This window comes from Squalius cephalus, assembly GCF_949319135.1.
Source record: "Squalius cephalus genome assembly, chromosome: 19".
NCBI lineage: Eukaryota > Metazoa > Chordata > Actinopteri > Cypriniformes > Leuciscidae > Squalius > Squalius cephalus.
Genome location: NC_137140.1, coordinates 34,815,428 through 34,839,013, shown reverse-complemented (window position 1 = coordinate 34,839,013; position 23,586 = coordinate 34,815,428). Strand labels below are relative to the sequence as shown.

General features: G+C 37.9%; 2 protein-coding genes across 2 annotated transcripts; one reads left to right on the top strand and one right to left on the bottom strand.

Moving 5' to 3' along the window:
- Positions 1-460: 460 nt before the first annotated feature.
- On the bottom strand, positions 461-15,481 carry LOC307146873 (sterile alpha motif domain containing 8). The gene is made up of 7 exons (XM_079851199.1): positions 15,310-15,481; positions 9,689-10,015; positions 8,075-8,342; positions 5,982-6,077; positions 4,498-4,615; positions 2,870-3,020; positions 461-1,597 (listed from the first exon to the last, which is right to left on the bottom strand). The coding sequence occupies exons 2-7, from the start codon at positions 10,002-10,004 to the stop codon at positions 1,293-1,295; spliced, it is 1,254 nt and encodes a 417-aa protein (XP_079707325.1). The 5' UTR covers positions 10,005-10,015; positions 15,310-15,481; the 3' UTR covers positions 461-1,292.
- Positions 15,482-15,855: 374 nt separating this feature from the next.
- LOC307146890 (dual specificity protein phosphatase 13A-like) lies at positions 15,856-23,535 on the top strand. The gene is made up of 3 exons (XM_079851224.1): positions 15,856-16,054; positions 19,401-19,618; positions 22,084-23,535. The coding sequence occupies exons 1-3, from the start codon at positions 15,939-15,941 to the stop codon at positions 22,275-22,277; spliced, it is 528 nt and encodes a 175-aa protein (XP_079707350.1). The 5' UTR covers positions 15,856-15,938; the 3' UTR covers positions 22,278-23,535.
- The last annotated feature ends 51 nt before the right edge of the window (positions 23,536-23,586 follow it).

Below are 23,586 nucleotides of genomic sequence, written 5' to 3'. Positions count from 1 at the left end.
ATTCTTAGTTCATATTAACGAATTAACTTTATTGTAAAGTGTTATCTTGCAATGTTTGTTGTCTTGATGTTAATTCATGTTGTTTAAAATAAAAATAATTGCATTACAGTACTTTTTAAAAACCTCATTAGAATAGCCATTGAAAAGTACAAAATAATAATAAATAATAGCAAAACAATGTCATAATGCAAAAATAAGCAGTACAAATTACACAATATTATATCAATTAATTTTTTTCATGAAAATGAAATATATACAAACCTTTTTGCATATATATATATATATATATATATATATATATAGATTCTTTATGCAAAAAAGTGTGTATATATAATATATATATATATATATATATATATATATATATATATATTCTTTTTATTTATATAACATACTGTGAGTGTGCATATATATATATATATATATATATATATATATATATATATATATATAGATATTAGGGCTGGGAATCTATTAAAAAAAATTAACTAATTAATTGCACAATTTGCTGTAATTAATTGCATTTCCACCAAGCTTGTAATCATCAATATTTAAACTTACAATCACCTAATTAAATTATACAACACATGAAAAAAAGGAACAGAAAATCGCCCTATATTATATTTTAGATATATATAAAATAATTTTTTTTGTGAAATATGACCTTGCCATATTTTGTGAGATTCCCTCAAATACAGGAGACAATTTTAAGTCTTAAACACAGCATTTTCATTTTGTCATTCTACACAGATACTAATACTGCCAAAATAAAATCCGCACTATGAAAATAGCAAAAATAAATGGCAATAAGACCTATGCAACAATCATAGTAGAATTAAAACCATACGGTTTCACACGAAGATCTTTACAGAGCGTTAAGATGTTCAATATTGCTTCAAAGGTTGATCATGTCAGTTCCTTTAAATGTTGAAATGTCTTTGGGAGAAATGAGGAATTTACATTATCAAGCGTCTACTATTATGAAACTAGGGGAAATGAATACTGCCGATTAATGCAAACCATTTTAAGAGGCCTGAACGTTTCCCTGTCAGCGGGAAAAGCAAGACTTCTAGAGTTCCAGTTAGTAGTTTTAGTGTCTGACATAAAATGAAAGAATGAACTGATTTCTCATTCCCATAATGGAGAAATGAGCCGTTATCCACAGTAATGGCCACAGAAATCCCTTTAAAGCCCGACATCTACTGGGGAAAACGCTGTGTTGATGATGGAGTCGGGTTTGGCCTCCTCTACATCATGGCAACGCAAGAATCACAGTACAGATGTGTGTGTCGTCAGCGTATGAGGCGTTTGAGGAGCGTGGGTCGGGTGAAGGGCCAGCAGTATTCGTTCGGCACGGGTCCGTTGACGTTGCACTCGAAGAAGGAGAACATGGGGAACCAGATGCGCGCGCGGCGGCTCTGCTGGTACGCGCGCGTGTTGGCCAGCGTGTGGTAGTACAGGAAGAGTCTGGTGGTGATGTAGAACGCGATGAAGACGTCGATGGAGTAATGCTCGTGAGCCGCCAGGATGAAGAAGATGCCGAACAGGTTCAGGACCCACGACAGCGTGTGGATGAAGTTCCAGCTGCGCGGAGTATCTGTGAGTGAGAGAGAGAGAGAGAGAGAGAGAGAGAGAGAGAGAGAGAGAGAGAGAGAGAGAGAGAGAGAGGAGAGAGAGAGAGAGAGAGAGAGAGGAGAGAGAGAGAGAGAGAGAGAGAGAGAGAGAGAGAGAGAGAGAGAGAGGAGAGAGAGAGAGAGGAGAGAGAGAGAGAGAGAGAGAGAGAGAGAGAGAGAGAGAGAGGAGAGAGAGATTATGTTAATATTAGGGTCGGTGATGTCACTAACCTGGGAGGAAGCTCGTGTAGTCTCTACCAGCCGTTTGTTGTAGTCCTTAAAAAGTGATTTCTGTAAAAGCAAATATCTCCCTTTGCTTTGAACTTTGAGCGTTGTAACTTTGCAGATGTTGTTTATGCTCAAACAGCAACATTACACACTAACTAAAGTTAGAAAAGAGAAATCATAATCAACCACCCCTTTAAGACTCGTATTTTTGGGCTCGGCTTTTTGTAACATTACACTCTGACACACTGTGTTTCTGGGCTCTTCATGAGAGTTGTTCGATGGCTCCGCTGTGTTTATCAGTCCTGGGGGAAACACTGGTTCTACTCAGATTATTGACATGTTAAAAATTTAGACCATGGATATAATACGACCCCATTTTTTCAGATGCATTTCCAAGACAAAAACATCGTCTGATGTTCGGAACAATACGGTAATTCCTCATTTATGAATTATTTCGATTTTTAGAATGCAACATTTTAAGAAAACTTTTACATCAGCCGATTAAAATGTTCTTTGGAGTTCTTTTTCACTTTAATCTGTATGAAACATTTGTTATACATTTTTGTGTATTGTTCTACTGTATATATATATATATATATAAAAATGTTCAGAGGTCTTTTTGTTATATGAAAATAGTTGTTAAACCTGTTAGGAGGACAACAAGCAAGTCCTCCATGATAAAAGCTTCAGTAATTATTGTGATATGAAAATTTAATGCCGTCACATGCCTCCTCCACAGAAAACAAACAGGAATCAAAGGGTGTGTGTGTGAGTGAGAGTGAGTGAGTGTATGTGTTTGTGCGTGTGTCTGTGTGTGTGCGCGTGTGAGATAGATAGAGAGAGAGAGAGAGAGATAGAGAGAGAGAGTGTGTGTGTGTGTGTGTGTGTGTGTGTGTGTGTGTGTGTGTGTGTGTGTGTGTGTGTGTGTGTGTGTGTGTGTGTGTGTGTGTGTGTGTGTGTGTGTGTGTGTGTGTGTGTGTGTGTGTGTGTGTGTGTGTGTGTGTGTGTGTGTGTGTGTACACACTTACATTCAGTGAGAAAGAAGTTGAGCATGGTGATAACGACGGTGTGTCCGCTGAACATGTAATCTCCACACGTCTGAACTCCAGTGAGAGTCATTCCAAACCCACTCCATATGGCCACCGCACGCTGAAGCTTCGCCCACATGTCCCCGTATATCTGACACACACACACACACACACACACACACACACACACACACACACACAGAGAGAGAGACAAATAAATACATACGGAAAGAACCATACTAATACAGAGATTTGGGAAAATTTCTTCATTTTCAATAGAGTTTGCAGGGAACATATTGCCAAGTTAATGGTGTAATAGTCTAATAAGCATAAGAACAGAATTACAGCAAATAATCTATTTTTATCTATACTTTTTGGTATTGAATGAACAATACATTTAAATCAACATTTCTTGTCCGGTTCATTCACTCAAAAAAAAAAAAACACAAAAAAAACAAGTTACACTTTATTTTAAGGTGCCCTTGTTACTGTAATTATACATGCACTTATTATAGGGTTAGGCTTTGGTTGAGGGTTAGTTGCATGTAATTATGCATAATTTATATTATTACTACAGTAAGTATATACAGCACTGCGCAAAAGTCTTAGGCATGTTAATGCTTGAAGAAACCTTCCTGCAAAGCTCCCTGAAAAACTATGCGCAAGTGTACCTGGACAAAAGCCGTCTTAAACGCAAAGGGTCGTTACACCATATATTGATTTGAATTAGTTAATAGAAGTTAAATCATAAATAAATTCAATTTGTGATTTTATTTTTGAAGGCATTCTCACTTTACAGCATTTTAACACAAGTGCCAGTGCTTTTCACAGTACTGTAGCTTTGCAGGAAGGTTTCTTAGGAAGGTATTAACATGCCTAAGACTTTTGCACAGTACTGTATGTAACAAGGACACTAAAATTAATGTAAATGTAATGTAATGTAAATGTAAAATTAAGTGTTTTAACATTATGGCAATTGTTGATGTTTTGGTTTTAAGCTGTTTAATGCTTATTTTTGATGACATTAGAATAAAAACTATAATAACTGAGGAAAAAAATGTGTTTTATCAGTATAATATAAAATAATATTTGCAATATTGCAAATAAAAAAATGCAACTTGCAACATTTGCAGTTTTCAAAGTATTTTTTTCTCTAAACATGCATCAATGCTAAGTTTTCCATATATTGTAATCAACTGGTAATGCTCACTTCAATGAGCTCAAAGTTTCTGCCTTAAATGAATACATTGTTAGCGAACTGCATGATCTGTAAATGTGCATCGCTGAAATTCTGCAGATCATCTATCACTCGTAATGCAAATTTCTGTAAAGCTGCTTTGAAATGATATGTAATGTGAAAAGTGCTATACAAATAATTGTGAATTGAATTAAGCATTTTGGTGTTGTGTTGAATGAACCACATACGTTTAATCAACATTTCTCGCATCTTGGGCGGAGCTTGTCACAATTTACATTTATGCATTTGGTAGGTGCTTCTATCCAAAGTGATTTACGTCGCATTCAAGAAACACAAACATCTAATCATACACACGATCACTGGGAGATGAACCCATGACCTCAGCGCTGACGAAAAGCTAATAATTGATTAAATCATAAAGTGTCTGTACCTTCCCAGTGCACTGCAGGTGTTGACCCGGTACAGACAGAGACGTCACAAACATAGTGACGCACCGCAGCATGAAGACCGTCCCCATCAGACTACACAACCGCCTCAACAGGATCGACCTGAAACACACACACACACGTGCAAGTGCGTCAGGGATAAGAGAGGATTCTCAGGGCCGTCGGGTGACGAGACGCTGTCATGATTCAAGAGAAACGAGCCCATGTCTCTCAAAACACAATTCCTTGGTGCATATTATTCTACAGGAGAAAATGTAACGAAATATAACGACTTTTCCAACTCTAAAATGACTTTATTTGGACCCAAAACCATGGAAGCTTGTTTCCGCCACAGAATAAAACATTTTAAAAGATAATTGCGACTTTTTATCTCACAATTGCGAGTTTACATCTCGCAATTCTGACTTTATTTCTCACAATTGCATGATATAAAGTCAGAATTGTGTGAAATAAAGTCGCGATTGCGATTGAATTCTGACTTTTTTTCTCGCAATTGCGACTTTATTTCACGCAATTCTGACTTTATATCTTGCAATTCTGACTTTATAACACGCAATTGCGACTTTATATCATGCAATTCTGACTTTATATCTCCCAATTGTGTATTATAAAGTCAGAATTGCGAGATATAAACATGCAATTCTGAGAAAAAAAGTCAATTTCAAGTATATTTCTCGCAATTGCAAGTTTATATCTCATAATTCTGACTTTATAACCTGCAATTGCGACTTTATATCACGCATTTCTGAGATAAAAAGTCAGAATTGTGAGAATAAAAAGTCGCAATTACCTTTTTTATTTTTCACTCTGTGGCGGAAACGAGCTTCCTTACAAAACCCCACATACTTGAAATTAAAATTATTTTATGATGCCTGACAATTGTCTAAGACGTAGACAATCATACAGCGTACACTAGTGATGGGAGAATTTTCTAAACTTCAAATCAACTGAACCAATTCCTTCGCAAAATGATTCACTGATTCACGTAAAATGACTCTGAAGCGCTTGAAACGCCACATGCTGGTCAGAACAGAGTAAATGCACTGAAAACATGCAGAAAAACACCTTTATTTAAAGTGTAATATATTAAATGCAATCACCAAATCATTTAATACCATTAACTATGAAGTGTCTTTATAATACGAGTTATTTTATTAAATTGTTTAGGTTAATCAGCCCAACGAGAGACTTCTTTTTATTATACAAATGTGTCATTAAAATATCTACACATGTATAACTTAAACCATATAGACTTTGGTTCATGGGTTCACATGTTATAACAAAACGAAGCCTCGTGACTTTGGCAGAATCACTGGTTCGAAAACAAATGATTCGCGAAGGTTTCGAAAACGCCCATGACTAGCGTAGACGCGTGCATTTTAACCTGGATTACAAGAAAGTATTTAAGCAAAAATGATATGCAACATGTGGATTACCTGTCGTGTGTGTGTGTGCACATGTGTGTTACCTGTGTTTATGAAGCAGCAGAACTAGCAGCCACATCGAGCACAGGATCACACCACAGGCCTCAGCCATCGCAAAAGCCCAGGGGATTCTGGGTACACTGTAGGGAGAAGAGAACCAGGCGGGAGGTCAAAAAGAGAAAACACAAATCCTCTTCCAAACAGAAGCTATTTTGTGTTTTCATGCCCATCTTCAGCGGTGTCCTCTAACCATCATGATGGTGAACATTGTCATCAACAGGAAACCACAAACCTCAAAGTCTAACGGGTGCAACTCAAAATAAGAGCGGTTATGGTTATTTTTGCTGCCACAAACCCTCAATCGTCATCATGTTAGAGGGCATTAGAGCAGGTCACAACTCAACAACTGAGATCTGTCATCTTGATATTGCCTAGTCTTAACCAGGGTTTGAAATTAACACCCGCCAACCTGCCAAATGCGGGTAAAAATGAACTTTGGCGGGTAACGCTGTCAAATCACCAGCCAATTTGGCGTGTTAACATGTTGCTGGGGAAGTTTGTGTAAACCATGTACGGTTTTAACACAAATACTCAACTCGTGAGTCGTCATGGTGTATTAAATACAGTGTATTGTGCAGAATCTGCTCATATCTGGTTTACTTGAACACACACGTCACTACGCAACAAATAACGGCGCGCATGTTCACTGGTATTGAAGCAATAGAGACAATTAAAAAGCATTTGGTTAACAGGAAAGACATTGCTATTTTCCAACATCCTACATGTTCTTTGTAATGGATTGATCTGTCCATCTAAAACACTTTTTTGGTTAATAAAAAAAAAAAAAAGATGAGAATGAATGAGGAAAGGAGGAGATTTCTGGATGACATGATTTAGTTTGAATAAGAAATTAATGTATGAAATCTAAACTTTAATATAAGATGTGACGTAGTTAATCTGGTTCATTTCTTCCTCCTTTTTCTTTGGCTAGTAGAAGTTCTGAATGGCTGGTAACTAAAAAATGTAGTAGTCAAACCCTCAACATTTCTGTATTTGCCCTGAGTTAGCGTAACCCTCTGGTGCTCCTCATGTGGGAGTCACACTCGCTCTCTTCCCGGTCAAAAGTGACCGAAAAGCTCCAGTGGGTTAAAAAGGTGATTTAGATGAACACGGTTCTCTGATGACAGTTCATGGTCATTTATGAAACGTTGTGCCTTACGACGACCCTTAGCCGTTTTAAATTCACGGCTTTTTGGGGGGTTATTGCTTTAATGACATGCAGGTATGTTAATTTTACATTTGTATGATTTAATTAGCTTTTAACCAACTCACAAACTACTAAAATATAGTTAAAGCAGCTTCTAAAGCAGAATTTTCCCAGAAGCCTCGGCTGATCATAGAGAACAGTAAAGCCAATTGGTTTATGATGATTTTGGGAAACGCAGCTCTGAAACGTATACATGTTACAAATATACATATATACATACATATATATATATATATATACATACATATATATATATATACATATATATACATACATATATATATATATACAAATAAAAAATACGTCCATTTGATGCACATTGTTGCACACAAATAAAAAGGAAAATGCTAGCTTAAATCAATAACTGCAATGTGATTGGCTGGCTTTATACAACTGTTGCAACTTTAAAATTCATTAAATTATCCAGAGGAAAACAAATTTGTCACGGTTTCCAAAAAAATATTAAGCAGTTTTCAACATTGATAATAATGTTTCTTGAGCATCAAATCCTCATATTATACTGATTTCTGAAGGATCATGTGACACTGAAGACTGGAGTAATGATGCTGCAAATTCAGCTTTGATCACAGGAATAAATTACACTTTACTATATATTCACATAGAAAACCATTATTTTAAATAGTAATAATATTTCACAATATCACAGTTTTTACTGTATTTTTGATCAGATAAATGCAGCCTTGGTGAGCAGAAGAGACCGACCCCTTATCGACCCCAGACTTTTGCACATTAGCGATGGTCCTGTGTTAAACATGTGTTTGTCACCATAGACACAAGTCTATTAAATAACTAATAACTAACTAAAACTGTGGCATTAAACCCACAGGCGTCACATCAGCACACACTCACCTGTCCAGGAAGATGTCGGGTAGCGGCGGGTACATTCTCATGTCCGGCACTCGCTCGTGGACGATCACCATAACGAACGACGTGAAGCCGAAGACGAAGACCACGTAGACGGAGCTGAGGATGGTTTTCCAGTACTCCGGGTCCAGTCTCCGCGGCTGCTGCTTGTATTTGCCGTTGTTGTACTGGTGATACTGGTCGCCGTTCAACGCGTCCAGAACGCCATCGCAGTCCCGCACAGATTCACCGTTACACAACCAGTCCACTCCACCTGAACACCACCAAATACACAAACTATACCCGTTTCAGACTTTACTTGGCATATTTTAAATAGGTAAATAGTAAACACGATATTTAAATATCAGAAACACGCCTATTTTTATGCTAATTTTGGTTTAATTTTTAGGCATGCTGTCTAACGCTAACAAATCAGAACTCAGAAACCGCCGCAAATTCCACATTAACCAATCAGATCAACGTGTGATCGTCAACGAGTGGATTTTTGAGCTGAGTGAGTGAGTGAGTGGAGGCGGGGCTCATTTGCATATTCATAGAACCGTGCATACTAAATGAGGCATGGCTGTCGAGTTACATTTTAAGGCATGAAGATTTTCTTCCCAAGGGAAAAAAAACGCTTAAATATGTATTTTTTTATGAGTTTAAAGGATAAAACGATTGACTACAGGGGGAATTTAAATCATTGTGCTTAGGGCTGCACAATATATCGAAATATCGCATATGTATATATCGTGATATGAATATCGCAACGGCTTGCAATAACTGCGGTCATGAACAAAAGACAGAGAAAATCACTCACTGCTCTCGGCTGAATAACTTTTGTAGCTTTAATAAGAATCAGTATATTTAATTCATACAGTGAAAACTAAGCAGTGTTTTATTTTTACTAGGGCTGTCAAACGATTAATCGCGATTAATCGCATCCAAAATAAACGTTTTTACATAATATATGTGTGTGTACGGTGTATAATTATTTTCTATATATAAATACACATGCATGTATATATTTAAGAAATATTTGCATGTATATACTGTGTATATATATTTATATTATATATAATTTATATTATATATAAATATTTTACATATAAATAACACATTTTTCTTAAATATATATGCATGTGTGTGTATTTATATATAGAAAATAATTATACACCGTACACACACATATATTATGTAAACACAAACTTTTATTTTGGATGCGATTAATCGCGATTAATCGTATCCAAAATTTTTACATTTGATTATTCAGTTTCTGTTGTTTAATAAACCTAATGTAGAATAACCTGAAACCCCTAAACCCCACTGATGTTAAAATAACACTTTTATTAAACAGAAGTTGTAGGGATGTTTTCTCATCATAAAAAGAATGTGAAACACGTGTAGGTTATATAATTTTAAAGATATTTTAAAGATAATTTAAGTTTATTTTTAAACACTTTAAGCATTATCGTATCGCATATTCTTCAATATCGTGCAGCCCTTGTGCTGTACTTTAGCTGTGTGTGAAAGCGCCTCACTGTTACTCTGCCTGAACAACATCAGAACTACAAAACACACACAAATAGCTCAAATCTAGATCACAATCCGAAGCAGCACCTGCACTGTTCTGAGGCGAGTGTCCGTCGTACGACAGGCCGAGCTCCTCCAACACGTCGGGGTTCTGCTTCTGAAGCTTCCTGAGAGAAACCATCAGCCGTTTGATGTCTCCCAGCACCTTGAGCTCCAGCGGAGGAGAGCGCAGGTCGTACTCGCTCAGGCTCATCAGGCTGGTCCCGTCCAGCCGGTGTTTGTTGCACAGCAGGTCCACGTAATCGCAGAAACCCTCCTCGCGCAGCCAGCGGCCCACGTGCTTCGGCGTCCAGTGCCGGACGCTGACCTGCCCACCGTTACCGGCCATCTCTCGCTCGCGCATCCTCAGCGACACTGGACAGAACACAGAAACAACCGCTTTTAAAGACATGTCAGCAACAAGGTGAATAATGAAAGTCAATAACAAACACATATGTGACCCTAGTCCAATTTTTTTAAAATTGAGATTATCTGAAAGCTGAATAAATAAGCTTTCCATTGACGTATGGTTTGTTACTATAGGCCGAGATACAACTATTTGAAGATCTGGAATCTGAGGGTGCAAAAAAAATGTAAACATTGAGAAAATCTCCTTTAAAGTTCTACATTTATGTTGGCGATTGTGCTGCATTCACTCACAGAAATAAATGTTTTATATATTTACGGTAGGAAATGTACAAAATATTTTCGTGGAACATGATCTTTACTTAATATCCTAATGATTTTTGGCATAAAAGAAAAATCGATCATTTTGACCCATACAATGTATTGTTGGCTATTGCCACAGATAAACCCGTGCGACTCGAGACTGGTGACGTGATCCAGGGTCACATTTGAAGGCAGTGGGACAATGAACTATTTTTCATCTTAGCTCCACCTGCTTCTTTGTGGAGTTGCACATCACATCCAGACGTAAACTAGCACATATGTAGACGTGCTAAAGACGTACGTAAACTAGCACATATGTACAGTGAGGAAAATAAGTATTTGAATACCCTGCTATTTTGCAAGTTCTCCCACTTGGAAATCATGGAGGGGTCTGAAATTGTCATCGTAGGTGCATCTCCACTGTGAGAGACATAATCTAAAAAAAAAAAATCCAGAAATCACAATATATGATTTTTTTAACTATTTATTTGTATGATACAGCTGCAAATAAGTATTTGAACACCTGTCTATCAGCTAGAATTCTGACCCTCAAAGACCTGTTAGTCTGCCTTTAAAATGTCCACCTCCACTCCATTTATTATCCTAAATTAGATGCACCTGTTTGAGGTCGTTAGCTGCATAAAGACACCTGTCCACCCCATACAATCAGTAAGAATCCAACTACTAACATGGCCAAGACCAAAGAGCTGTCCAAAGACACTAGAGACAAAATTGTACACCTCCACAAGGCTGGAAAGGGCTACTGGGAAATTGCCAAGCAGCTTGGTGAAAAAAGGTCCACTGTTGGAGCAATCATTAGAAAATGGAAGAAGCTAAACATGACTGTCAATCTCCCTCGGACTGGGACTCCATGCAAGATCTCACCTCGTGGGGTCTCAATGATCCTAAGAAAGGTGAGAAATCAGCCCAGAACTACACGGGAGGAGCTGGTCAATGACCTGAAAAGAGCTGGGACCACCGTTTCCAAGGTTACTGTTGGTAATACACTAAGACGTCATGGTTTGAAATCATGCATGGCACGGAAGGTTCCCCTGCTTAAACCAGCACATGTCAAGGCCCGTCTTAAGTTTGCCAATGACCATTTGGATGATCCAGAGGAGTCATGGGAGAAAGTCATGTGGTCAGATGAGACCAAAATAGAACTTTTTGGTCATAATTCCACTAAACGTGTTTGGAGGAAGAAGAATGATGAGTACCATCCCAAGAACACCATCCCTACTGTGAAGCATGGGGGTGGTAGCATCATGCTTTGGGGGTGTTTTTCTGCACATGGGACAGGGCGACTGCACTGTATTAAGGAGAGGATGACCGGGGCCATGTATTGCGAGATTTTGGGGAACAACCTCCTTCCCTCAGTTAGAGCATTGAAGATGGGTCGAGGCTGGGTCTTCCAACATGACAATGACCCGAAGCACACAGCCAGGATAACCAAGGAGTGGCTCTGTAAGAAGCATATCAAGGTTCTGGCGTGGCCTAGCCAGTCTCCAGACCTAAACCCAATAGAGAATCTTTGGAGGGAGCTCAAACTCCGTGTTTCTCAGCGACAGCCCAGAAACCTGACTGATCTAGAGAAGATCTGTGTGGAGGAGTGAGCCAAAATCCCTCCTGCAGTGTGTGCAAACCTGGTGAAAAACTACAGGAAACGTTTGACCTCTGTAATTGCAAACAAAGGCTACTGTACCAAATATTAACATTGATTTTCTCAGGTGTTCAAATACTTATTTGCAGCTGTATCATACAAATAAATAGTTAAAAAATCATACATTGTGATTTCTGGATTTTTTTTTTTTTCAGATTATGTCTCTCACAGTGGACATGCACCTACGATGACAATTTCAGACCCCTCCATGATTTCTAAGTGGGAGAACTTGCAAAATAGCAGGGGTGTTCAAATACTTATTTTCCTCACTGTAGATGTGCTAAAGACGTACGTAAACTAGCACATATGTAGACGTGCTAAAGACGTAAACTAGCACATATGTCGATACTCTGGTAAAACACACTCACAGCACAGAGAACTGGATCCCAGCTGTGCCTCTTGGCTTGAGCTTTGAGTGTCTGGCCTGTAACCAGCGTGTTCATCAAGCCTCAGGCTGACTGGACGTGAAAAACTGCCTCTTAAAGCACAAGCTGAGAATCAAATCAAATCACAAAATGCAGCTACAAATCCCAGTTGCTGGAGTCCAAGGAACTGTGTGACGAAATCAATGAAAATTGCCAAATATGAAAGAACAGATTCCACTGATGATGTGCATAAAGTTGTTCTGATAATAGATTGCAACACACTTCTTGAACTATGAGTTATTGACCCAGCTAGCACTGAAAACTGATTCATTTTGCAAGACTTCTTCATGTTCCTGCTGTTTATTAGCGATGGGAAGATCGGATCATTTACTGGCTCGATCTCTGAAACTTTTTCGGCTAAAAAACAAAAAAACAACCTTTATTCAAGTCATTTCATTCATTTTGTTTGTTGTGAACACATACGCAATCTCTGATCATATTCCTAATTAGGACAGCGTTATATAATGCAGCCTGAGATCAGTTATGAGAAACATAAACGGTTAGTTACATAAAGACTTTTGTGTTCACAATTTATAGGTCAATTACTCAGTATTGAAAAAGAAAAAGAAAAAAATGCATTTGCTTAAAACTAAAACTTAATTTCAGCACTTTTAAAAGCAGTGATTCTCAACCACGGGGTAATTATTAACGTAAAATCATTTAAAATAAGACAAAACAATTTTTTTTCAATTCATTCATTCATTTTTTCACTCAATATTTTTTTTTTCTGTAAAGTTCAGGATGGTTTAGAAAATCTGGATACATGAGTTTGTTTAATTTTAAAAGCGAGATTTCTACACCTGGAATTAATAAAATGAATGAAATAAATAATAATAATAAAATGATTTGTTGTAGTTAAGTCAAGATCTAACATTTTTATCAGGTAGGCAATCATGAGTAAAAAAACAATGACTAGAAATGGTTTGCAAAGTCTAAAAGTGTTTTGCAAAAAAAAAAAAAAAAAAAAATCCAGCTCTGAAAACTTCAGGAATCATGAAACATAACGTACAGAAACTTCGAACTTCAGATATTGCAGAGGACAAGAGGAGTGAAGAAGGTCAAGAACCACTGGCCTAGAACTAATGTTTAAAAACATCTCGTTCTGTTCCCGAATCTCGCTTCATTAGCTCTCAGAAAACACTTGTCCGTCTTTTCCCTCTGGACGACTGGGTGAACTCTCCTCCGAAGCAACAGATCCTTAATGCTCAGAAACACACTCAGACTTACACTTTACACCCAACATAACCGCTGCATTTAACACTCCACAGGTGGAGAAACACACTCTTTTTGCTCAAGCGTCTCGCTCGCAGAGACGTGCGTGCCGGCGTCAGGCTAAGATGTGAAGAAACATCCTCTTTTCCTGCTAAAACAGCAACAGATCTCCTGACACATCAGTAAAACACAGCAGACCGCTGGTCTAACAGCACCGCACTTCAGTCGTATGACCGCGATACTGTGACTTTACGAGTCCTTTTCTCACGCAAAAGAAGCTGAAAGACAGAAGTGAACAAGCAATTCTGTGACGAGTGAACAGATGATCACGTGCATGTCGGCATCACGCTTTACTTTGTATATTCTAAACAAATAAGCAAGTAAATACTAAACAAAATATCAGAAGATGACCAGATAAAGCAGAAAGCTGGTGTTATTTTATTAATCAAATTAATTTTGTTCTGCATGCTGGAACAACTAATGAACAATTCTTTCTTCAATGCCATCAGAAAAATATATATACTATTTCTTTATACTCACAACTGGAGAGGATCTTGGAAAAGTGCCATAAAATAAATTTATATAATTTGTGTTCGTGTGGTTTCAAGAAGACTTGTATATAGTGTACAAGCCATTTGGGCTGCTTTTTGATATTTTTTTTAATATATATATTATTTTTTTTAGCAATAGTGCTTAAAATATCTTGCAACCAATCAGATCTCTGAGCTGAGGGAGTGCATGGAGGCGGGGCTCATTTGCATATTCATAGAATCGCGTATAGTAAATGAGGCATGGGTGTCGAGTTATATCTTCATGCCTTAAAATAGCTTGAATGCATGTCATTTTGGTGATCAAAGATGAGTTTTAGGGATAAAAGTAGCCTTTAAAGTTCTCCACTCTAATGTAAATGCCTCCTAAATACACAAATGATCGACATAGAAAAACCAGTCTAATTATAAAACATAAAACACCCTTGCATTTAGGACTGATTAGTCAACTAATCATCCAAGGAAAATTAGTCAATTTTTTTAAATATGTATTTTTCTACATCTATTTCTTCAAAAACATTACAGTGGCCACGCCCAACAAAGTCAATCCAACAGGTCGCCACACCCACATGCAGCCACGCCCCTCTGTTAACCACGCCCCATTCACTAACCACGCCCCTCAGCAGCAGAGAGAAATAATACCGTGTTATCAGAAAACAAGAATGAAGTAATATTCTTCTGTTAGTAAAGTACCTCAGGTATAATTATGTCTCTCAGCTCGTCACACTGAGGACTTTAATCAATACCTGACACAGAGAAGCTTGTTGATAAGGAAAAGGACCCGGTACCTGCCAAACAGGTACAATCCCACCCTTTGGACCTGTCAGGATAATAACACTGACTGTGACACAAAACCCAGTGAGCTGTCCTCCTAGAACCTGTCTGTGGTACACGAGGCACATACCATCAATCTTAAACATCAGCAAATGACACAAATATGCAGTGCGACACTTAAAATATGCAAATGTCTTGACTAGCATTCTTATCCCCACCCACAGACCTATCACAGCATTAATAAACTGAGAATAAAATCAAGTATAAACCTGAAAATGGGTTCATACGCCATTACAATACATCATGACAGTATTAGGAGGATATTTCAGATGCATGTGAGTGTGTTAGCATGCTAGCGCTTAGCCTGCGCGCTTCACTTACGTTAAACATCAGATTATTCACTGCGAATTGCGATTAATCTCCTAAACGTCGCTCTATCGGGACATCTGTGGTAAATCATTGCGCCGTGACCCAGCTGGAGGTGCAGTCTATCTGACATCAGTGGACGTGTGTGTCGTGAGGGTGTGTGTGTAAATACTGCAGATGAGGTCACTTCCGCTGGCACACACAGCGACATCTTCTGGCCAACATGTGGAATTACACCATCCTGCAGTTTTCTAATGTGCTCCTCACAACCTTTTTAGTCATCTGAACCCCTTTGACTTTAATTAATTTGATTTAATTACCTGTATTTATTTATTTTAAGCACCCCGTAGTTTTCCTGATATGTTTGGTACATGCTTAAACTCACTGTTATGATGCCAAGGTGTTATTCAGTTGCTAGGGTGTTCTGGGTGGACACTGAAGCATTGCTAAAATGGTTGCTAGGTAGAGAGTCTGTTTTAATTTTAGATTAGCAGCTGCACCTGCTCCTGTCACTTCAGATCATATTGGACAGCATATGACATGCACATCTTCCCAGAGAGACACAGAAGATGTAGTCGTGCTCATATCACACACACACACACACACACACACACACACAGATCCACGATGAGTGAGTCTGTCTAATGGATGATGTCTGTGAAACGCCCTCCATTAGGGAACTGGAGAAAGTCCTGTTTGGAGGAAAGAGGAGTGGAAATCATGCGGATGAAGTCTGGCCCAACCTTTTCCTGGGTGATATGTGAGTTGCGGGGTTGTTATAGTTAACTGAAAATAAAACTAACAACACTTTCATTACTTTAAATGAAATAAAGAAAGCCAAACCAACATTACTCGTTTTCATTTAGTCTAAATTGCCCCTGGTTTCACAGACGAGGCTTAAGCTAGTCTCAGACTAAAATGCATGAGCAGTTTTTACTGAAAGCATAGCCTATCTAAAAAAAATATGTCAGTGTCATTGTTTTGTCTCAAGATTCACACCAGTAATGTTTTTTTTTTTCTAAGGCACGTTTATAAAAGCTACTTAATTGTCTTAATTGAACTAAGGCCTAATCCTGGCTTAATCTAAGCCTTGTCTGTGAAACCAGGCCATTATGTGCTAAAATAACTAAAATTGAAATAAAATTAATATAAACTACATAAACATATTAAAAAACACAAATAAAAATGATAAAAACACACAAGAAAATTACTAAAACTTTAACTAAAATTAAAATGAAAGATGAAAACCAATTATATATATATATATATATATAAAAATTATTAATTGTTTATTTATATAGTATTTAAATTTGTTTGTATCTCAATTCAAATACACATATAGTGCCCAAAGATCCTATAATGCCAAAAATATAGAGAAGAAAAAAACGGACAGCATTTTTGTCCATAATAGCCAAACTGTAAAAAATCCAACTTGCAAAATGTTATTCTTACAAATATAATGTATATATATATAATTATTTTTTATTATTATTATTTTTTTTTTACATTGAACAATGTTGTGCCAGTTCCCAGCGTGCATTACAGCAACTATTATTAAAAAAATGATAATTGCTTTGCATTTACTGGCTAAATTTATGTTACTGTTATTTAGCTGCCGTATGGTTCAGAGTTCATATTTGTACTGAATTAACATTTGTTGATCATCATTGTGTTTGAGATGTTTGTTGTGTTGAGGTATACGTGCATCTCACTGCAACTTTAGTAAGCAATTAATTTGCCTGTCATGGATCAAATGTTTGCCTCTTGTTTTAAGAGGCAAATAATGTTCATATCAACAGAATGAAAGAAGAGGATGCTTTCTGCATTGCTAACTTCAGTTGAATGGGATAGATTGCCTTAAAGTCCCCCTGTGGTGAAAATCCAGCTTTTAATGTTGTTTATGTGTCTATGTGGTGTTTTTAATGTGCTTTAAGACAAACCATGTGTAAGTTCATAAGTCGACAGCATTGCTGAGTATTTCCTCCTTAAAACTGCAGTGAAGCAAAGACAGTCTCAAAAACACGCTTTGAAATCGCTGGTGTTTCTGACGTCACAAACTACCTTGTAACCAATCAGATCAACGTGTGATCGTCAACCAGTGGATCTCTGAGCTGAGTGAGTGAGTGGAGGCGGGGCTCATTTGCATATTCATAGAACCGCGGATACTAAATGAGGCAAGGGTGTCGAGTTACATTCAAGATGTTTCTTGAAGAAGAAAAAAATGTTTAAATGTCATTTTGGTGATCAAAGATGAGTTTTAAGGGATAGCATTATTGACTACAGGGGGACTTTAAGTTAACTTTTTTTTTTTACAGTGCATAGTTGGAGGAGGAGAGCTCATTTTCAGTAGTATTAAGTATGAATTACCTTTAATTTACATAGGATTTACAGTGCTCCTGCCTGACAACATGTTTGCCATAATATTGGCAAAAACTATATACTGTAATAGTGCCTTAATAGTTTTTGCCATCATATAGTGCCCAAAAATACAGCTGATTTTGCCATAAAATGTAGAAGGTGAATCTCAAACAATAATTTAGCCTTTTCTTACGGTGGCCCAGTAGTGCACAACACAACGAAATGTAAAAAGCAAACATAAGTTCACAACACAACGGAAACAAGCCACAACACAACGGAAACAAGCCACAACACAACGAAATAAAGCCACAACACAACGGAAATAAGCCACAACACAACGGAAAATCCACAACACAACGGAAAATCTACAACACAACGAAATAAAGCCACAACACAACGGAAATGCTCCCGACCACTAGAGGGCTCTTGGAGCCCAGTAAAGTTAGTTTTCCAAGCCATTGTTCTATAGAGTCAGCAGTCTTTATATATAAATACCACGATTAGTTTTAACAGTGTATATCAACATAAAATATTACTTCAAAATAACCTACATGAATTATAGATGCGTATTTGATTTATACTCGAGAATGCTTGGACGCGCTTCCACAGCACAGGGCACGTCTGGCAATTCCACCAAGTGGTTAAAACGTATAATTTATTATAATATAATTTGATAAATAAAAATAAAAACTATTTGGTGAAATAGGAAGGAATTGGCACAATTCCACCTATAATAAGTCAGTCTGGTCACTAGGAACATGATAAAAGAAAAAAAAAACTTTTACAGAAATTTCCTAAAAAAAATAATTGTTAATTACTGTAAATACATGAAGGGTATTGGAAAAAAGTCATTATTAAGTCATTATAAAAGTCATATTAAGTCAGTCTACTATCAAATACAATCAAGCTTTGGATTTTGCATATGTCTGTTTTTGAATGTTAAAAGTAATTTTAATTAAAACAAATTATACGTTTTAACAACTTGGAGGAATTGGCAGACGTTCCCTCAGGGATAATGCGCTGTGGTAGCGCGTCAAAGCATTCTAGAGTATAAATATGCAGCTATAATGCACGTAGGTGATTTTGAATTAATAAATGTCGATAAACAATGGTTAGCTACATACTGTTAAAACTAATCGTGGTGTTGATATATTTTTATAGACTGCTGACTCTCTAATGAACAATGGCTTGGAAAACTAACTTTACTGGGCTCCGAGAGCCCTCTAGTGGTTGGGAGCATTTCCGTTGTGTTGTGGATTTTCCGTTGTGTTGTGGCTTATTTCCGTTGTGTTGTGGCTTTATTTCGTTGTGTTGTGGATTTTCCGTTGTGTTGTGGCTTATTTCCGTTGTGTTGTGGCTTTATTTCGTTGTGTTGTGGATTTTCCGTTGTGTTGTGGCTTATTTCCGTTGTGTTGTGGCTTATTTCCGTTGTGTTGTGGATTTTCCGTTGTGTTGTGGCTTATTTCCGTTGTGTTGTGGCTTATTTCCGTTGTGTTGTGGCTTTATTTCGTTGTGTTGTGGATTTTCCGTTGTGTTGTGGCTTGTTTCCGTTGTGTTGTGAACTTATGTTTGCTTTTTACATTTCGTTGTGTTGTGCACTACTGGGCCACCGTATTTTCTGCAATCACACACCAAATGAATGTCTCCAAGTCAGTTGAACTACTTGTTCTCTAGATGAGTTTTTTTATTTGCGCAGAGATCTGCGATCCGTCTGACATGTGAACAGCTTGTGTGTGTATGATCTCCAGGTCTGTGGCCAACGACCGGTTCAGTCTGTGGAAGTTGGGCATCACTCGAGTCCTGAACGCCGCCCATGGGAAGATGCACTGCCAGGGCAGCCACCAGTTCTACGGGTCAAAGGTCGAGTATTACGGAGTCGCAGCAGATGATTCGCCATCGTTCAACCTGTCGGTGTATTTTCACCCGTGCGCTGATTATATCAAGGAGGTTCTCGGTTCTCCAGGAGGTAAAACCTGCTTGTGTTTACTTAAAGGCACACTAAAGAACTTTTTTTACCTTAAAGGGGTGGTATAATGCCCTTTTCACAAGGTGTAAAATAAGTCTCTGATGTCCCCAGAGTGTGTGTGTGAAGTTTCAGCTCAAAATACCCCACAGATATTTTTATATAGCATGTTAAAATTGTCACTTTTTGAGGGTGAGCAAAAACGCACCGTTTTGTGTCTGTCCCTTTAAATGCAAATGAGCTGCTGCTCCCGGCACAGGGGGCGGAGCTTCAACAGCTTGTGTCCTTTTACCTTACACAGAGACACACTGAAAATTTCAAACACTTTTAGCCTTTTATGTTCAAACCGGAGTCAGACAATGATGGAGAGACTCAAGAAGAAGTGACAACATGTAGAAGAAACAGGACATTTCTGAATGGTTAGTTGATGAATTTATGTAGCTGATGTGTAGTTATCTTCTAGCCATTGATTAGCATATTCTGTCATGATAATCTATAAATCGTGTTCAGGGGGCGTGGTTTATGTAAATTCTAGGGTTTGTGATGTCACTAACCCGGGAGGAATGTGGTGTAGTCTCTACCAGCCGTTTGTTGTAGTCCTTAAAAAGTGATTTCTGTAAAAGCAAATATCTCTCTTTGCTTTGAACTTTGAGCGTTGTAACTTTTGCAGATGTTGTTTATGCTCAAACAGCAACATTACACACTAACTAAAGCTAGAAAAGAGAAATCATAATCAACCACCCCTTTAAAATAATGTTTCCAAAATCGTTTCAGTGGTTCATGAACTCGTAACAGGGTGAACGGCACTTCTGCATTCGCTATGCGGCTCTATATCAGCTATAACCACACTATGCAAGTTTGCCAGATCGGGTAGCGTTTCCGTAGTTCGAATGAGACATAAGAAACTACAAATTTGACTTGCTTTACGGCAAGTGTTATAATAGTCATTATTTATTTTTTCTTCGTTTCTGATGTCGCAATACATCATACTTTCATAAAATCATGCAACATACTCTACCTTGTCTGTGGACATCATTCATTCCAAAGCCGGCGCTGGATAAACAGCGAGCGTGTGTGCGACGGTAGGCCAAATTATTTACGGCAGCGGTAATGGACAATTCCGCTTCCAACCAGTAGGGGGACCGAAGAGGAAAAGTGCTTTAGTGTTGCTTTAAAGTGGGAACACATTTGTAGTGTCGACCAACAAAGGTTGAGGTACCATCATAGTTGTTTTGTGCGCGAGTGAACTTCATGGCAACGTACGACACAAACGACCTCACGCGGGAAACACTTAACGTAACGCGTAAATGCCCATAGCTAACGTAAATCAAGCAAGCTAGTGTGCATAGGCCACGATGTGTGGGCGAAATAACACATTAGCGGACCTGAGGGAATAATATGGATTTTTTTTCCAGAAAACTAAATAACCAAAATAAATTCAAGCACTTTCAATGACCTGTATCTGTTATGTTCAGATTCACAAACTTTCAAGGATTTTAAGGACCCGTGGGAACCCTGGATCAATGCAATCATGGGCCCTATTTTAACGATCTGAAACGCAAGTATCAAGCGCGAAACGCAAGTAACTTTGTGGGCGGATCTCGGGCGCTGTTGCTATTATACCGGCGGGATAAATGACTCTTGCGCCCGACGCAAATCTAAAATGTGTTGGTCTGAATTAGCTTCATTACTCATAGGTGTGGTTTGGGCGTAACGTGAAATAAACCAATCAGAGCGTCATCTCACATTCCCTTTAAGAGCAGACGCGCTTGTTCCATGGCGGATTGCTATTATAACGGCGGATTTGCCAGGAGCGGTTCACAGCCGAGGAGACCGACGTTCTCGTCAGGGCCGTAAAACAAAGAGAAGGGATGGAGAAACACACCCAAATTAGCTTCGGTTAAACAGGTGTAAATTCGGGTAAATGTGTAAGCTAGATTTATGCCTATTTTTTCACATCTTCATGGACACAACAATGATTTCCCTCGTGTGTTAATATTTTTCCTTGTAATAATGTATGGTTTTCTAAAAATGAAAACTGCTGCGTCTGTGTAGATGAGAGAAGCAAAGTGTGTGTGCGCTGTACACACACTACACTGATTATGGCCAAGCATGCGCCCTTAAAATAGCATCTGAATAACATGCGCAACGCGCCACTGACTTTAGACGAGGTTTCTCCTGGTCAGTGGCGGAATTGTTTTCTGGAACTGCAAAATAGCACCAGGGAACGTTTGCGCCGGAACACGCCTCCTCTTTTCTCTGAACCGCCACCGGGAGCGCAAGTTCATTCCCTAATTTACCGACGTGCGTCTGTGGAGGGAAAAGTCCGCTGTGCGCGGGTGCGAAATAGGAATGATACATGCGTCGTGTACAAAGTCAATTGCGCTGGGTGCAAGATAGGGCCCCATATCTTTTTGCTGTGCTGATTTTTATAAAGTACACAGTTCTCTGGTCCTCTTCTTCTGCAGAGCGTGTTTTGGTTCACTGTGCGGTGGGAGTGAGTCGCTCGGCCTCTCTGGTTCTGGCTTATCTCATGATACACCAGAGGCTTTCCCTACTGGACGCCATTAACACAGTCAAACAGCGCCGCTGGATCTTCCCGAACCGAGGCTTTCTCAAGCAGCTGCGGGCCCTTGATGCGAGTCTGCGCTGTATGAAGTGACGCCGGTGTGGTGAACAAATGAGTCCTACAGAAGAGATGAGTCCCAGCTGAGGACCCAAGCAATCCGATTGGTTCAAAGCACGTTTTATGGGTAATCGCTTTAGTGCCTGGTTACAAATCAGTCAAAATCACTTTATTATATTAGACCTTTGTACTACGTTATAACGAGTCATTAATGTATTTTAACTTATATGTTTCATATACTAGTTTTTAACCGAAGCTATAGATTGTGAAATTAAACATTTCTCATTGTCAGTGTGTTTTTTTAACATATTTGAGCTTCAAACAACTACATTCTCGACTGAGAAACTCTTCTTAAAACTACATTTCGTGACACAATAACATTAGTATTTTTAAATTTCGCGGTCTTTCTCCTCTGCTATTGACGCAACTTCTGATTTTAAATATTAATATGACTTTAAATGCACGCGAGGGAAATATTATCAACTCTCAGCACTGATAAAAATGACTCTGTGAAAGAAAAAAAGTGTTTAAACTAGGCAAGAATTTTAAAAACTAAGTATATTCTATATTAGCAAGATTGTAGAAATTAATGCGTAAATATCAACATTAAAACTACTCAACTTTCTGATACTGGTGTTCCCATCATGCATTGGGGCATGAATAATTAATAAGATTGCTTTTTTTCCTCCACTGTTTTCCAGCTGTGTGTATGTACACTGTTTTATCATTGCTTTGGTTGTTAGGTTTAGTAGTAACTTGCTGTTTTGTGACATCTGGAGTTTATTTTCTACTTAAAATGACATTCACACTCAAAAAAGATCTGACGGATGTTAGCAAGCAAGAATTCACATCTCTGCGTTCGGGTGGGCACCAGATTATTTCTACTGTGTAGATATGTTGTCTACACTAGATATGTTATTTACTTGGATGTCTAATGTAAGTAAAGCATACACTGTAAAAACATGGCTTTATTCAGAGTTATGTTGTCAAATGTGCTTGAAACAGCGTATTGCTAAGTAGAAATTACTCAACAAACTTCTTTTGTTAATTTTACTTAACTTCATTAAGTAGATTTTAACCTAAAAAATCTGCACGTAAAAACGTGCAAAAGAAAAGTGAGTTTTTAGAAGTAAAATCTAATGAATTACTTCAGAATTTACAGTAAAATTAGATATTCAATTTAGTTTAGATGATTAAGTGATTTATTTTCTATTTAACAATACATGTACTAGTGTACAATATTTTTGTAAGCTCAATTTACTGTGAAAAACAATAAAATGTCCCTAAAAGTTTTAAATTATTTAATTAATTTTATTAATAATTATTTTTTGTTTAGTTTTGCATT

What these genes read in the sequence shown, in the direction of transcription:
- LOC307146873 (XM_079851199.1), bottom strand. Translation starts at nt 10,004, where the DNA reads ATGCGCGAGCGAGAGATGGCCGGTAACGGTGGGCAGGTCAGCGTCCGG. An exon ending in CCCGACATCTTCCTGGACAG is followed by an intron (nt 6,078 to 8,074) that starts GTGAGTGTGTGC and finishes TTCTCCCTACAG; the next exon opens with TGTACCCAGAATCCCCTGGG. An exon ending in CTGCTGCTTCATAAACACAG is followed by an intron (nt 4,616 to 5,981) that starts GTAACACACATG and finishes TGTGTGTTTCAG; the next exon opens with GTCGATCCTGTTGAGGCGGT.
- LOC307146890 (XM_079851224.1), top strand. Translation starts at nt 15,939, where the DNA reads ATGGATGATGTCTGTGAAACGCCCTCCATTAGGGAACTGGAGAAAGTC. An exon ending in AACCTTTTCCTGGGTGATAT is followed by an intron (nt 16,055 to 19,400) that starts GTGAGTTGCGGG and finishes TATGATCTCCAG; the next exon opens with GTCTGTGGCCAACGACCGGT. An exon ending in GGTTCTCGGTTCTCCAGGAG is followed by an intron (nt 19,619 to 22,083) that starts GTAAAACCTGCT and finishes CTTCTTCTGCAG; the next exon opens with AGCGTGTTTTGGTTCACTGT.